This window comes from Eschrichtius robustus, chromosome 10, assembly GCF_028021215.1.
Source record: "Eschrichtius robustus isolate mEscRob2 chromosome 10, mEscRob2.pri, whole genome shotgun sequence".
Lineage (NCBI taxonomy): Eukaryota > Metazoa > Chordata > Mammalia > Artiodactyla > Eschrichtiidae > Eschrichtius > Eschrichtius robustus.
Window position 1 is genome coordinate 47077312 of NC_090833.1, and position 16382 is coordinate 47093693.

The window sequence follows — 16382 nt, forward strand, 5'->3', positions numbered from 1 at the left end:
TAAAACGTACTTTCCTCCTGTTCAGTAAGACCCATCCCTAGGTATTCAATTAAAAATAAATAAATAAAAAATATGGTGCTTTGTAAATGGTGACCTTGAGAGGCCATAAGACTGGCTGACCTTGCATATATCACATGGTACTTGTCTGCTATTAATTAAAGGGAATTTGGATGAATTATGATACATGCTTACAGGTGGCAGAGCACTGAGCTCCAAGGGGATACTTCCAGGGGAGGGGGTCCAGAGAGAAGTTCCAAGGTTCTAATATGAACTCAACAGAGAAGCAGCTCCCCCTGCACAACCTCGCCACCTCCAGCCCAAAGGTTTTCAAATCCTTCCCAACCTATAGGCTCTTCTACCACAAGAGGTCATGCTTGCATCTATTTTACAGTGTCCTATAAATTGATTCTGCTTCTCTTCACCTGCATCTATATGGCATTGCTTAGCTAAGCTGGTACATTAATCTTCTTAGATGCAAAAAACCAGCTCATGTTCCAATTAGATCATTTAGGCCCCAGTCATCTCTACCCTGGGCCTGAAACATGTCTTTTTCTCCTGGCATCTCTGGGCTCTTTGGAAGTGCAGAATTCTGAGTTTCCAGGGATCTCAAGGACATCTGGACAATGGTTTCCTCCATGGTGCTATGACAGATGAAATACTGGGCTGTCCACTTAGATCATCTTATAATACAGAGTGGGCATCTCCATGAGGTAATTGTTCTAAGGAGCAAGTAAAGAATTCAGGCAAGGGTAAATATTGAACCTTTCTATTTGAGAAGCTAATTTAGGAATTGCATGTTCATTATGAAAGGTGGAAATGGGATCCAACTGCTTCAACTCCTTCTCCCCTTGTGAGATACAGCATTAAATGGAGTCAGTCTGTGTTCCAGAAACTGTCAGTGAGAAGGATGTTGGAAATTATGACAGAAAAACTACTGATGTGATACAAGACATAGAAAGAACACTAGATTAGGAGGCTTTTATTAGCCATAAGACCCTAAAAATGATTCTGAGACTCAAAGTTTCCCTAACTTTATAATGTGGGACATGGGATAGAAGATCTAAGGGCACGCTCTTAAAACTCTTATCTTGTGATATGTCAAATAATCGAGTGATCACAGTACACAGAAAAATTAAGAAAGAAATAAGTGGATAATATCACTTTAATGACTCTTTCTTGACCTTTTAATAATCTCTCATTGTCTTAGAATAATTTCTAGGTTTGGCCTAGAGTTATAAAGGAAAGTGAGTAACATAGGATACTCCTGTTTCCATCTTCTTCTATCCATTGTAAATAGTATTTCACCAAACTGGACATGAGAGCTGTCGAGGGCAATAATAAAATCTTGGTGAGCACACTCACTGCCCAAACCTTTCCCCTAGTTTCCTCCTGTATTCACCTCCTAGACCCTCTGGTACACCCCTTAGCAGCTCTCTTAGTGCCACCTTCCTCTTTGTCTTCCTCAAGTTATTAGTACCTTTAAAATCTCAAATGGACATTGTTTGCAAAACTTTTTATTTCAGTTACTTGACAAATTTATAAGTGTAGAAACTTCAAAAATATATGTTTAAAAGCCAAAAGGCCTTTTGTTCATATTTTTAGTTCTTCCTTTCTTCGATATGACTAAAACAACAGAAGATGCCAATAATATTATTAGTTCTTGTTCTTATTAACCAGACTGGAAGCTTATTATTTAACTAATCAGAGGAAGAGAATGAGAAATAAAAATAGTTTGGGGGGTACATAGTAATAAATTATTTGAAATGTAAATGGGGGGAAGGAGAGAGAGATAAAGATAGAGAGATGGAAGAAGATGAAGTGATAGAAAGAAGAAATAAAAGAAGTAAAATCTAACTCAGAGGCTATCTCCTCTCTGAGATCCAGACACCCTAGCAAAATTGACAACCGCTTCCTCAGGGCTCCCCAGTATTTTTTTTTGTTTTGCCATCGTTTTACTAAGTGTGGAACACACTGTATACTAGTTGCCTATGTATCTTTCTTCTACTGTCATGACCACCTTAAGGCCAAGAGCCATGTCACATTCATCTTTGTAAAACCAGTGCCTGTTTATATTCCATAAATAAATGTTGACTGGAAATGAAAATTCCAACTGATGGGTGTGATTTAAGATTCCAAAGGCCACAACGTTGGGGCTGCCGCTCTGCCTTATGCTTATTCTATAGCTGCCTTGTTTACTCAGAGACTGAGAACCTTTCCTAAAGTTTACATTTGCTGGTACTGCTCACAAAAATTTCTTTGGTTCTTATCTCAATGCTCTACAAATCCTCCCCCTTGCTCAGGATTCCCAGTCAACAAGATTCATTAAGCCTCTATTGGTTGAGTATTATGTTAAGGGCTTCAAAGAAGATGCAGCAGATGTAAGCCCCTCTTTAGGAAGCTCACGATTTAGAGAGGTTGAGGGTAGAATTCAAAGCATCTGTGAAATATGCATATTAATTCTATAAACATGAAGACTTTATTGTCTCCTTCCTTCATTCCCCGGTCTACATAAAATTTTATTCTCATTTTCTACTCTTTAAAAATTCCTGTATTACTAATTCCCCAATCTCCACTGTGCTACTTTCTCATCCTATACATTTCCAAACATCTCTAACCTGGCCACTATTTTAAAAAGAATGTGTGGAATTGAATTGTTGTCACAGAATTGAATCACACTCCAAAATGATTTTTCAATGGGCAGAAATGAGTCCCTGCCATGACAATAATCCCCACCTAGGGGAGCTCGAAGTGTAATACTCATTCTAGTGCTACAATGGAATGACGCTCATTTAGGTACCACGATCAAGTGATGCTCATTTTCATATTATACAGAAGTTAGAATTTAGTATTGTTTAGTACTTACTATTTAGCTTTATTTAGTATTGACTATTCAGTAATGCTAAACAGATTTGTTTAGGAAGTGAAGAAGTTAATATGAAATATCAAAGCCCGAAGAATCCAACAAGATTTTCCAAAAAGCACATTTGCAAACTCTTCCTTTGTCCTTTTTCAAAGTCAGAGATAATAATATTCACGTGAAGTCTTTGAACTCTGAGCTCACCTTCATTCAATAGTCTATGTTCCCATTTAATCATATTATCACATTCCCAAACCCTATTTACTTTTTCTTTCTTTTTTTCTTTTTTCTTTCTTTTTTTCTTTTTTCTTTCCTTCTTTCTTTTTTTTTAAAGCGGGCAGAGACATCTCCCTTAAGACCTTCATCTGGCCTCAGAAGAGGAGGCCATGGAGTTTCAGAATATGGAAAAAAATCTGTCCTCTTATGAACACAGCTGTGTGGAATCACTTACATTGAAGTCATACAACACACCAAAGTTGGCTGCCGATGCCTCTTCAGCTCTGGGAACTGTTTTCCTAGGTAAACTGCCATATGGCAAACCCCAGAGGTACTATATGGAGAAACAAAGAAAGCAGTTAACAATTGGAAACAAAGTCTGAGCCACACATGTGATCACAAACGGTTTTGTTTAAAAGCACTTTTGAAACTTTTTCATGGGAACTCTGTGGGTCTCCATGTGGGGTCCCATTTTCTGGGAATTGACTACTAAATCCAGAGTTAAGAACAAAGGGAATGCTAAGGACCCTGCATTCTGACTTCCGCAGACCACCAGCAGTCGAGCCAACCACGTTGCTCAGGGCTTGCTGGAGCCCAACTACCCACCACCACCTCTAAACTGGTCTCATTTAGGAGGTCTGGAAGGGAGAGAGGTGGCCTTTTGGGGATTATAGTGTTCAAGAAAACCGTACTAAGCACTTCTTCATATGGGAATACCCCTCAGGGGTGGGGTGGAGGGAGAGTCTCTCCTTCATGTCAAGGAAGAGAGGAGTAGAGAGAATCACTCATACCATTAGAGGGTGTCAACTAGGCGGGAAGACTATACCCTGACTGTCATATCTGCTTCACCACTGATTCAGGTTTACCTTGTGCTACCAGATTAAAGAGATATGATTAAGGGCAGAGCCAGCCAGAGATGGGGCAAGAGTAGGGTCATACTAGGAGCACTGGTGAAAACTGGAAAAAAAACCCACCCCTCTAGCCCCAGGGCAGACACACGGTTGGCCAAGCAGATGCTGCTTCTTGTGAGACATGAAAACATCGCTTCCCTGGTGCTGGGGCCAAGGGAGGAGGATGAATGTGGATGGAAATTTGGGTGCAGAACTTGACTAGGCAAGGGCTGCAAATCAGCTCCTGCTCCTTCTCTCCACACAAACTGCATGGCTTCCACAGCAGCCCCTCTGGCTTCCTGAGACTGAACAGAACAGAGGGTGGGTTCTACTCAGACTATCTTTCCCCAGAGTTGGAGGCCACAGAAAACGGAGAAGACCAGGGTCTCCAGTTTGTGCAGTGACACAGGAACTTTGGGCAAAAGGGCAAAATGCATCAGAGGAATGCTGAGTGAGGCTGCTGGGTGGGGGCCCCTGAAAAATGTAGCATTGTTGGCAGGAGATGACCAGTCCTGCCCTCTGTTGGGTCTATAAAGTTAGCATGCAGGGAGCCCAACCTCTTTTGTTCATTTGCTGGAGTCGTAATCAATGCCCAGAAAACAGGATACCCCTCAACACCTAACACAACCTGTAAAAAGCATCCAAAACCAATACACTTCCTAGTTCTAGGAATACACCTAATCGAACGCATATCAGCTCCCTCCACTACACATTAGGCATCTGCAATTTCCTAAAGTTAGAATGAATTTGCTACAACCTTTCATTTCCTCCACATGGAAGCAGCATGCTGTGGCAGGGAAAGAGTAAATGCAGCTGATAAAACTCCCTGTATACCCTGCATCTGACACTGGGGAGCATCAAAGTAGCTGGTGATGGAGTTTCGGATTTCCTTAGAGAGATGAGCAAAAACAAAGTGGGGGTTAACTTGAAATAGATGAATACATACATTGGGCTGCATTGCCTGAAAGTTTCTGCTTCGGAGATGAACTATACTTATGACCTTAGGAGTCTGAGGACTTCTGATCTATGTCCGCTGTCTTCTACGAGCCAGATAGCCATAGAACCCCCAGAATTAGCTCAAAGATTATAAAACTAGCAAAATAAGGTGCAAAATCTTGTTATAAAAGAAGAATCATGGGTCCTCGTCCCGGATCACCCTGTGGTATTAGCTAAGTCCAATAAGCATTATGTAATTCAGTTTCCATGTTTTTTAAATGGAGAAAGAAAAACTCTTCTATAGTCTACCTTATAAATTTGTTGTGAAGCTCAGTAAGTAAAAGAAGTGTAAGTGCTTTGCACCGTTAAAAGCTGAAACTCATTATGCATGTAAGGCACTAGTAGTGTTAGTATTATGCTTGTGGGGAGGCTTGATATAAAAGCTGGCCTTGATTTTAAAAGATGGGGATAAAAAGTCACTCAAAACAATTAGTTTTGGCTGTTACCAATGCTGTATTAAATACATTGGCTTTGAAATACTGGTACCTGGAAAGATCCTTTGTAGGTTAAATAAAGCCCCCCAACTTCCGTATGATAAGCATCCAAAGAAGTCAGAGTCATTTAACTTCTTATGGGTAAGTCCACAACCTCAGTGTTGCTTCTTGGTCTTAGTTAATTGAATCCCCCCACCCCACCCTCCCCCGACCCCAGCTCAGGGCTTTGTCTTCTTCTGCAATCTGGACCCACTATCAGTTTTACTCTCCTCACTGACCTTGGTCTTAAGAGACCCATGGAATGGGGCGGGGAGGGGGGGTATCTTATTTTATACCTGGAAAAGTTTGCTCACTTTGTGTTTCTTCAGATAGAAAAAGCTGGATGCCTTGAGTTGCATTAAGTAATGTCTCTTTCAAAGCAAACTTGGCAAAATAAATGAACTCACAAGATGTCAAAGTCTTCCTCTTGAGCAATTAATATTTGTGCACAGGGACCACCTTGGGAATCTGATAGACTCTATGAATCTTTCCACAGAGAAATATTCATTTCAACATACACAATACACACATTTTATATATGATTTCAGGAGGCTCACATACCCTTTGGAGAAGGATTAGGACCTGCGGCTCATGGGCACCATTTTGAAGATTAACCTTGTTACAAATACTATGACTCTAAGAGCGTAGGTAGCTAGATAGTCTTACTATCTCACTCTTAAAGAACAGAGCTTTTTTTTCGTAGAGTGATTGCAGAAGAAGCTTGTTTCAGCATGCTTTGTAAACTGGAAGTCAGAATCTTACCTCTGGCAACATGATAAGGCTGAATGTCAGGATAAAGAGAACCATATTTACTCCATACATCCATCTCAAGAAGAGGAAGTATGAGGCCACCGATGAGCCAAACTGACCTATTCAAAGGAAAATAAAAGTTTGGAAGAAAGGTCAAAACAAGACAAAAGCCATGTCTTGGTGCTTTCCAAAATAAGTCTTCTCATTGCAACACACGGGTTCTTTTCTTTACAGGCTCTAGCATTTTCTTTTTCTATCCAGAAGGAGAAAATGTTAACATGATGGAAGTAGATGTAGCTGTGTAGAATGACTACAGTGGCATTCTACACAATGACTACATCTTTAGAGTCCATCCAAGAGAAAGCTGCCTTTTGCTTGGCAGCTAGGATTGCTATCTGAAGAGCCCATCTTATTCTTTGAGTTAACACAGTTAAGTGAGCAAAGGTATATAAAGTGGTTATGTTACCGAGTCCAAGCTCCTATCGCTCACTGCAGGACAGGCCAAGAAATCGAGCGATGAGGTGTTGGGGCAAGGAATAACGACTTTATTCGGAAAGCCAGCAGACCGAGAAGATGGTGAAGTCATGCCCCAAAGAAGCATCTTGCCTGAGTCAGAATTCAGGCTTCTTTTATATGACAAGGGGAGGGAGTAAAGCCAAACATTTCCTGGTTCCGTCCAGCCTCCGAAGAGGATGTGTTCATTTCTCCCTTCCTGCAGTCATTCACAGGTGGGCCTGGTCAGGATGTTTCCCACGAGCTAAACAAAGGTATTTTAGCTTAGTGCTCATTGCCTGGAAGGCAGGGTTCCCAAAAATGGGCCATTATGAATAATTTAAGCTTATAGGTAACATCCCTTTAGTGATTAATGTAATAGAATACAAAGGTTCTTCCCTATTACAGTTACTACAATGCCTGGCCAGTAGTTAGCAGCATTCTAATTATTTTGATAGTTACTGAACTTCTTCCTCCTTTTTCTCAAGCAACAATGTTCTTCTCAAAAAAGTTTACCACATCTCTTATGGACGGTTATCCTATACACCATCCTGTGCTGTCCTCCCGTGTAAATGGCATTTCACAGGTAGTATAGAAGCTGAAGTCCATTTACTCTTCACATATTTATCTTCTGTCAGGAATTATCTTAGATGTGAAACACAATATCAGAGAAAGGGTTGCTGCCCTAATGCAGCTTACATTTTACTGAGATGTGGGAACAACAAATATGCAATAATTTTAAAAGAAATAAAGAAATATACATTTATCATAATACATATTATATCACATTATATGTATGTTTGATATATGTAATATTATATATCATCTATTACATGTATATATTATGTGTATTACATAGTATATATGTATGTTATGTATGATATATATCATATAGGTATGTATTATATATGTATATGACATATGTATTATATATTATACATAATATATATATTACATATAATCATATTATTATAAAAGTATATATAATAATTTAGCCAGCTCAGTCCTAGAGGGAAGAAGGTAAAATTATGAGAGGGGTTGCTTTAGGTAGGCTTGTCAAGGAAGGTATATCAGAGAGGTAACATCTGAGCACAGATCTGAAGTTGAAGGAACAGGCAGCAAAGCCCAGAGCTGGGGAAGAGCAGCTCAAGCAGAGGAAAGAGCAGGGACAAATATCGTGAGGGAAGCAAGAGCTCAGGACAACTGAGGAACAAACCTAAGGGCTGTCCGGTTGGAGCACAATGAACAAAGGAAAGTGGTGATGCATACGGATGAAGAAAGAAACCAAACCACAGTGTGTGGAGTCTCTTAGGGAAAGGTAAAAAGTGAGAATTTTATGTTAAATGTGATGAAGTCATTGACAGGTGTTAAGCAGTGGGGGTGGGGCGGGGGAACTTGATCTTTAAACAGTCACTTCGGGTCTGGGGAATGAATTTGGAGGGCATAGGCAAGAATGTGCTGTCAGCTCGCACTCACCCCAGGGAAAGTGAAATGATCTGTGCAATTTTTATTGACTGAGTCAAAAAACAAAAACATTCTCTTAAATCAGAGAATGGAAGAGGAAGAAAAAACCGGAATTTGAGTCTCAGGTTGAGATCTCATAGATTAACAAAAGCCACATTTCTTTGAAAATCACTTAAGATTCAACATCAAGTTGCTAGTTTTCCCAGTCTTCCCAGTTTTCATTTTCAGTTGCCCAAGAAGAATCAGTGAACATTCTCAGCTACCCACTGCATCAGGCCCTTTGTCCTGACTCATTTAGCAAAACACCTCCTGGGGACCATTGGTTTTCTTGAGGCCTCTAGCTTTTGAAGCATTACCGATGGAGGAGCATTATTACAGGAGGAGGGAGGTTCATGTGGAGCAAATTTCAGCCTCTGCTTACTAAAATGAGGCCAAGCTCACATGAGAGTCAGACCTCTATTTCCAGAACTTAGCCCACTCTTTAGGTACCACTTACTTATTCTCATAACACTGTGGTAGTTTTTTGTTTTTGTTTTTGTTTTTAAAGAAGTGAAACTTTCTTTATTCATAGATGACTTCATTGTCTATGTAGAAAATCCTAAAGAATTTTTAATAAGCTATTGAAACTAACCAGTGAGTTTAGCAAGTTATGGGATACAATGTTAAATTTTGAAAATAAATAACATTTCTGTACACTAGCGATGAATAATCAAAAATGGAAATTAAAAGACGATACAACTTACAATATCATCAAAAATATGAAATAGGGATACAGTTGATAAAATATGCACAAAATTTGTACACTGAAAACTGTAAAACATTGTTTAGAGACATTTTAAAAGACCTAAATAAATGGAGAGATATACTGTGTTCACAGAACAAAAGACTCAATATTGTTAAGATGGCAATCCTTTCCAAATTTACCTATAGATTCAAGGCAATTCCAATCAAAATTTCAGAAGGTAGTTTCTATAAAATGATAAACTGATCATAAAATTTGTAAGAAAATGCCAAGAATAGCCAGAAACACCTTGAAAGACAAGCAAAATTGGAGGATTTATACTACTTGATTTCAAAACTTACCACAAAGCTAAAGTAATCAGAGTATGATATTGACATAAAGATAAACATAGATCAATGGAACAGAATAGGAATTCAGAAATGGCCCTACACATATATAATCGGTTGATTTCTTTTTACAAAAGTGCCAAAGCAATTCAATGGTGAAAATAATCTTTTCAACAATGATGCTGGAACAATTAAATACCCATATGTAAAATAAAATAAAACAAAAATAAATGAAAACTCTCCACTCTTACCTCATACCATTAACAAAAATTAACTCAAAATGGGTCATAGACTTAAGTATTTAAGAGTTAAAACTATAAAACGCTAGGAGAAAACACAGCATAACATCTTGGTCACCCTGGGTTTGGCAAAGGTCTTTTAAAAATAGGACCCAAAAAGTACATGCTATTAAATTTTAAAAATCCTTAAATTGCACCTTATAATAATTAATATCTTTCACTTTTCCAAAGATTCTGATAAATAAAAAGGTAAGTCACAGCATGGGAGAAAAGATATGTGAACATATATCTGACAAAGTATTTGGGTCTATAATATACAAAAAAATCTTACAACTCAATAAGAAGACTAACATTCTAATAAACAATGTGCAAAAATTTTGAAAAAACACTTCACCTAAGAAGTTCTATGAATGGAAAATAAGCACCTGAAAAGATGCACAATGTCATTAGTCACCAGGGAAATGAAAATCAACTACACACCTACTAGAATGGCTGAAATAAAGACTGATCATACCATATGTTGCTGAGGATGTGAAGCAGCTAGAACTCTCTCTTTCACTATTGATGGAAATGGAAATTAGGACAACCACTTTGGAAAACAGTTTGGCAGTGTCTTAAAATGTTAAACGTAACACATACCATAGTAGTAGACCAGCTATTCTACTTCTAGTTATTTATGCAAGAGAAATAAAAACATGTCTTAACCCAAGACTTGTACACAAATATTCATAGCAGCTTTGTTTGTAATAGCCCAAAGCTAAACTGGAAACAACTCACAAGTCCATAATGGATAAGCAAATTGTGGCATATACATACAATAGAATACTACTAATAAAAAGAAACTAATGATATATGCAAAAGCATGGATAAGTCTCAAAATAATTATAAATGAAACAGCCAGGCAAAAAATGCATACTCCATAATAATATTTGTACAAAATTCTAGAAAATGCAATCTACAGTGACAGAAAACAGATTGCTGGTTGATTGGGGATGGTGGTGGTCATGGAGGGATATGTTACAAAGGGGCACAAGGAAACTTTTGTGAGGGAAGCGTGTGTTTTGTTTCCTGATTGTATGGTTTCATGTGTGTATACATATGCCCCTAGTTATCAAATTGTATACATAAATATGTGCAATTTGTTTTATGTTGATTATACCTCAATGCAACTATAAAAATAAAAAATAAAAACACAAAGAAGATAAAATAGAAGACTTCTTCTCTCTCATGTTTCAGATTGAGTGTAACTATGACACGGCTGATATGGTAGCTCTATGGTATCTGGGACTCAGCCTCCTACAGTCTTCTTGCTGTGAAATTCTCTACATGCGGCTTTCATCTTGTGGTTTAAAATAGCTGTTCCAGCTCATTCCATTATATTCATATGATAGCCAGTGGGAAAGAGGGGAAAGCAGTGGAAGGCAAATCCTTTCTTTTAAGGGCATAAACTGGACTTTGAACACATCACTTCTGCTAACATCCCACTGAACTGTGTTACATGACCACAACTTACCAAGGGAGGCCAAGAGATATAGTCTTTAAACTGTGCTATCATGTACCTAGCTAAGACTCAGCTACCATTACTAAGAGGTAAGAGTTAGAAATCTCTACCCACCCCCACCCACCCCGTACTGGGGTAGTTTTTACAGAAACCTAAAGGGAATTCAATGTCTAATTGGACATTTTGAAAGAAATCAGTTACTTTTAAGTCTGAGTATTTGGATTCATTTCACTTTGTAGAGGGGTTCAGAGTTCTATAAGATTTCTAAAAGTGTGTGATATTGAAAAACACGCCCCCCACGTGTTGTAACCAGATGCCCTGGTCTGTCTGCAGAAATGCTGAAGCAGATCGTCCCCTCCTAGGACATCTGATCATCCACCTGGCTCCCAGTGATTTCATATCATTTCATGGCCCTTATCTATGTTCGCTGGTATCAACTACCAGAGGGCTGCCTCAGCCAGGTTCACTCGTCATGTTTTATTGAAGGCAGTGGACTTCCAGCTCGTTAGTCATTCCAGTTGTTCATTAACAACATTCATCTTTAGGTATCCAGGGCAAGCTTGTCCCTGGAAACACACGTGAAACCCTCTGGTACACAGTTCCGAGCACAGGATACTGACCCACCCTTCCCTCCCTCCCTCCCTCCTTCCTTCTTTCCTTCCTTCCTTACTGGCTTTTTACACTTTTGCTCTTCTAACTAGCACCATGGCCCACCCTTTCCCAGTCCCCCATACACAACCCCTGGCAAATGAGGGTAGAGTATAAATATACCTAAAAGCAAAAAAGAGAAGCAAATTAAAATGTTTCAGCTATACGTATACATATATCCCCTCTTTTTTGGATTTCCTTCCCATTTAGGTCACCACAGAGCATTGAGTAGAGTTCCCTGTGCTATACAGTATGTTCTCATTAGTTATCTATTTTATACATAGTAGTGTATATATGTCAGTCCCAATATCCCAATTCATCCCACCCTCTTTCCCCCCCTTGGTGTCCATATGTTTGTTCTCTACGTCTGTGTCCCTATTTCTGCTTGGCAAATAGGTTCATCTGTATCATTTTTCTAGATTCCACATATATGCAGTAATATACAATATTTGTTTTTCTCTTTCTGACTTACTTCACTCTGTAGAAATCCAAAAAGGAGGGGATATATGTATACGTACAGCTGATTCACTTTGCTGTACAGCAGAAACTAACACAACATTGCAAAGCAACTATACTCCACTAAAAAAAAAAATGTTTCAGAAAGTACCCCCTACCCTATGTATAATACATATTCATAATGGGTAAAAAAGTTTAGACTCAAAGCTTCCAAACTCCAGTTTTTAGACTTAACAGTGGCTTCACAACAATTTTATTCGGAAGTAGAGAAGTGACAGCTAAGGCTTTTCTTTACAAAATCCTAGGTATAAGGAAAATGAATTGCAAGAAAACAGATTTCATTAAAACCAGAGTGATTGTAGGAAAGACCTAGACACAGGTCAAAGAGACCAAAGTATCCAGAAGACAATGTTCCTTCTGCATGACACCTACCAGTGGCAGAAGGGGAAAGAACAGTAACAAAACAAACAAAGATCAAAGATCATAAAGGAGAGAAAACAAATCAACCAGTTGACATCAAAGCTCCATATGCCCTTTCCCTTTCTCAACACAAAAATGAAAAAGAAGACATTTTCCCTCTTCATGTGCATTTATCCTAGCAGTTCCATCCTCCTAGAGTTTGTTGACTGGAAAAGGCATTTCCTAAAAAAGGAAACCTTTCTATAGTGTACCTAAAAGAGCATAATTAAAAAGAACAGTGCTTAGTCTCTCAAATAAAACTGATTTATTCTTGTAAAGAACAATAATGAGGAATAATAATAATAGTAGCTAACATATTTTGATGGTCAATTACATATACTAAGAACATTACCAGCATCAACTCGTTTTACTACCTCGACAACCTGATAAGGTTAAGAATTATTAGTTCTACTGTGTGGATGGGGAATCAAAAGCTTAAACACAGCAGTTGACTGATCCAAGACTTGATTAATAATAATAATAGCTAAAATTTAATGAATCTTTGTTCCAGATACCTATTTGATCTCTGCATATTAATTAATTCATTTAATCATCATCAAATCCCTGCCAGGGGAATCTATTGTACTCCCATTTTACAAGAGACTAAATTCCATAGGTTACACACCTGGTAAATGATGGAGCCAGGGTTACATATGTATTGATAGGTACGTAGATAGTAAATGATGGAGCCAGAGTTCTAAATCAGATAGTTTTGATCTATAGGTGTCTGACTCCAAATCTCGATTTCTCTTATCCACAGTGCTCTATTGCTCCTCAAGTATAATCATAGTTCAATTCATTTTTTTAAAAAAAACTATGCTATATAGAATAAATAGGCAATGAATGTGTGTGTGAAAGAATAGATACAGATAATATCCATCAATCAGCTAAGGCTGGTCAAATTCACAAATTTGGATTGTGCCCATAAATGACCAATTCCTTTTCTCTTTAATCTATCTAATAAATGCTATTTCCTTAGTAAATTATTAATATATGAAAACAGTCTTCGGTATTTATTAAAGTGAGGCCTAAAGCTTATGCAATATTCTTATTCCTCAATTTTCTGTGTTTCCTTTAAATTAATGTTAAAGTTTCATCTCTCCCTCTGGTTATTTATTATTAAGGCAGAGTAATTTGTAGTCTGTCATCGTGTATAATTTCCTCTTGAACAGATGGGTAATAAGACAAGCAGATAAATATGAACATTTCTAAATGGGAAAAGACCAGTTAAACCACCTGCTGTAAAGTACAATATAAATACCATCTTGTTAGGCTAGGATTCAAAGCACAGTTTCTTTCAAACTGGTCTAGGGATAGGGAATTAAATGTGGCAAATTTAATTTATATTTTCTGGTGCCTTTAGGGCAGCAGGGAAGCATGCAGTTTAAACTCTGTGCTTAAGGTTGTCTGTCTAAAGCTACTTCTGGTCTAGAAAAAGAAGAGGTCTATCACACCTTTGATGCTGTAGTTTACTCTTAGGAAGAAGCAGATTTTGATTCTTAGAAAGACTTGTAATCTCCAGCTTGAAAGCCATTTAATGATTTAATCCATGGTTTTAACAGTAATGTTGGAGTCACAGTAGGTATATATTATACTTGTACTCCAGGGAGCACAAATGCACAGCTTCTTTAGCAAAATATGCAGTGCGATGTGGTTAATAAGGTGCATCTCTGCAGGTAACCATGTGGTTTTAGGCAGGGCCCTTTTACACGGCTGGCATGATAGTAAAACCCCACAGCATCACCATGTGATGTAGAACTTCACAGAATTCCTCCATGACAAGAATTATCAAAGCTATTTTTTATACGAAAAAAAGTTGGGAGTCATCAGGTGAGTACCTGGTCCACACTAGTATAGGGATCCAGGTCCTACTGGAATCAAAATGGAAACAGCATGAGTTTTAGACTTGACTTGAGTTCCTCTTGTGATTCTGCAAAGTACGGGACAGAGCTTTGTGGAAACTTAATGAAGGCTGGTAATTTGGAACTCCTTCAAAACCAAATTTATAAAATATTTGGTTAGTATTTATTTAGCGATGGAGCAGTGAGTGAGAGCATGGCGGATTAGAAAGACTTTTGGGAGGGGAGCACGAAGAGAGTGCTTCTCTTTGCCACTTACCACAGTCCATAATCATCTTCATTATTTATTTGCTTGTGTTTTATGAATTGTCTCTCCACTCATGCACGCACATATCAACACATTTGAATGTAAGATCGACCCTTGCCTGTCTTTGTCAGTATTGCATCCCCAGTGCCGAGAAACATGCCTAATAAATGGTAGGCACTCAGTAAGTGAGTATTTGCTCAATCAATTAATCAATCACATCAAGCTTATTCAGAAGATTAAATGAGATATTACGTTAGATGATTCTGACCTTTAAAAAGAATATAATAACATTTCTGAAACTTTTATAAGATTAAATGGCCATTTCTTTAAGAGAAAAGCATTTATATTAGTTTTATAATATGAAGTATAGATATTATAAATAGGGTACATGCTTAATCTACTTTTTTCTGAAAAAAAATTTGCAGAGAAGGTAAATTATTCAGTCCTCTCTTAGTATAAGTCTATTTTCCATTTAACTGTTTCTATAACTTATAACTCAAGAGTATAAAGCAAAGAACTTCACACGCTTACATGGACATCTCAAACTGATTGTAACTAAATTTGGCGGAAAAGCCAAATGTGGAAATAGAGAGCCCTAAATATAAAAGGATTGCCCAAACTATAGAGCCAGAAAGGGGCAAGAAGACCTCAACCTTTCATAAACTGATTGCATGTCCCATTTCTTTCCACCTTTCATTCAGTTCAGCTTGAAAGACCACCACAGACACACGCTTTCCCTATCTGTGGTAAGGTACTTTCTATGAGATGGTTAGTCCAACCCAAAGAAAGACTCTGCTAATCTACTCTTAGATAGGTTTCATACTTTTCACTAATGCAATATCCAAAAGTATACAGTGCACTTATGATTATCATTAAGAGCTTAATACATTACATATTTTATAGACTATGAAATATATAATTAAATAAATAACTCATTAAAAAATAAATACATGAGAAAGTGGGAAATAGTTCCCCAAATAGGATAACTATCAAGGAAATCTGAAATTACTTATCATGCCATTGTCCTGGTCTAATCTTCTCTAGGACCCGGTGCAAATGAAAAAGTTTATAAAATCTACTTCAGAGTAAAAATCAGTACACTACACTGAGAAAATGGCAAGCTTTGGGCCAGACAGACTTCACCTTTTATCTTGGCTCCTCTACTAACTTATTCTGGGACAGTTATTGACCACAACTCTAAAACAGAAAGCTAATATGCACAATGCCGGCATGTTAAAGAGTAAATGAAATAATGTTTGTAGGGTTTCTGAGTGGCACTCAATAAATGGTTGTTATGGTGATTGTTGATAGAATGGAAAATAAGTGTCAATTCTCCACAGTGAGGCAAAAAGTAACGCGAGAAGTGAAAAAAATCAGGACAAACTAATCAAAAAATAAATGTGGAAAATAATCCACATTTGCTTGAACTGTCCAGGTTGATTGCTCCAAATTTCTCAGGGAAGAGGGGAGGAGGGAAGATAACTGAAAGTATTATTGAGTAGCTCTCAATATGTTTCTCCCACTGTGACACACATGATAAATTATGGTCATATGTGTAACTCATTCCTATGTGCAATTTCTGGCAATAAAAATAATTCCATTTGTTTCTATCCCACTCAAGATAGGCTATTGCAACACAAGTTAGCATGACATTGCTATTGAGATAGACTGGAACCTGCTCTAGTGTCCTTTAAAAATAAATGATTTGCAAATTGTATATATTTTAGCTATCATTAATTACAAATTTCTTGGGATACATCTCACAAC

The 16382-nt window shown here is 37.8% G+C and overlaps 1 protein-coding gene across 5 annotated transcripts in view; it reads right to left on the bottom strand.

Annotated features, from left to right (window-relative positions):
• Positions 1 to 16382, bottom strand: part of TMC1 (transmembrane channel like 1) — a 374801-nt gene that overhangs the window by 55265 nt on the left and 303154 nt on the right. For all 5 annotated transcript variants that reach the window (XM_068553355.1, XM_068553357.1, XM_068553356.1 and 2 more), the window contains 2 exons: positions 6195 to 6301; positions 3309 to 3407 (listed from right to left, as the gene is read on the bottom strand). In XM_068553355.1, the coding sequence (XP_068409456.1) occupies positions 3309 to 3407; positions 6195 to 6301 (206 nt within the window). The remainder of the gene's footprint in view (positions 1 to 3308; positions 3408 to 6194; positions 6302 to 16382) is intronic.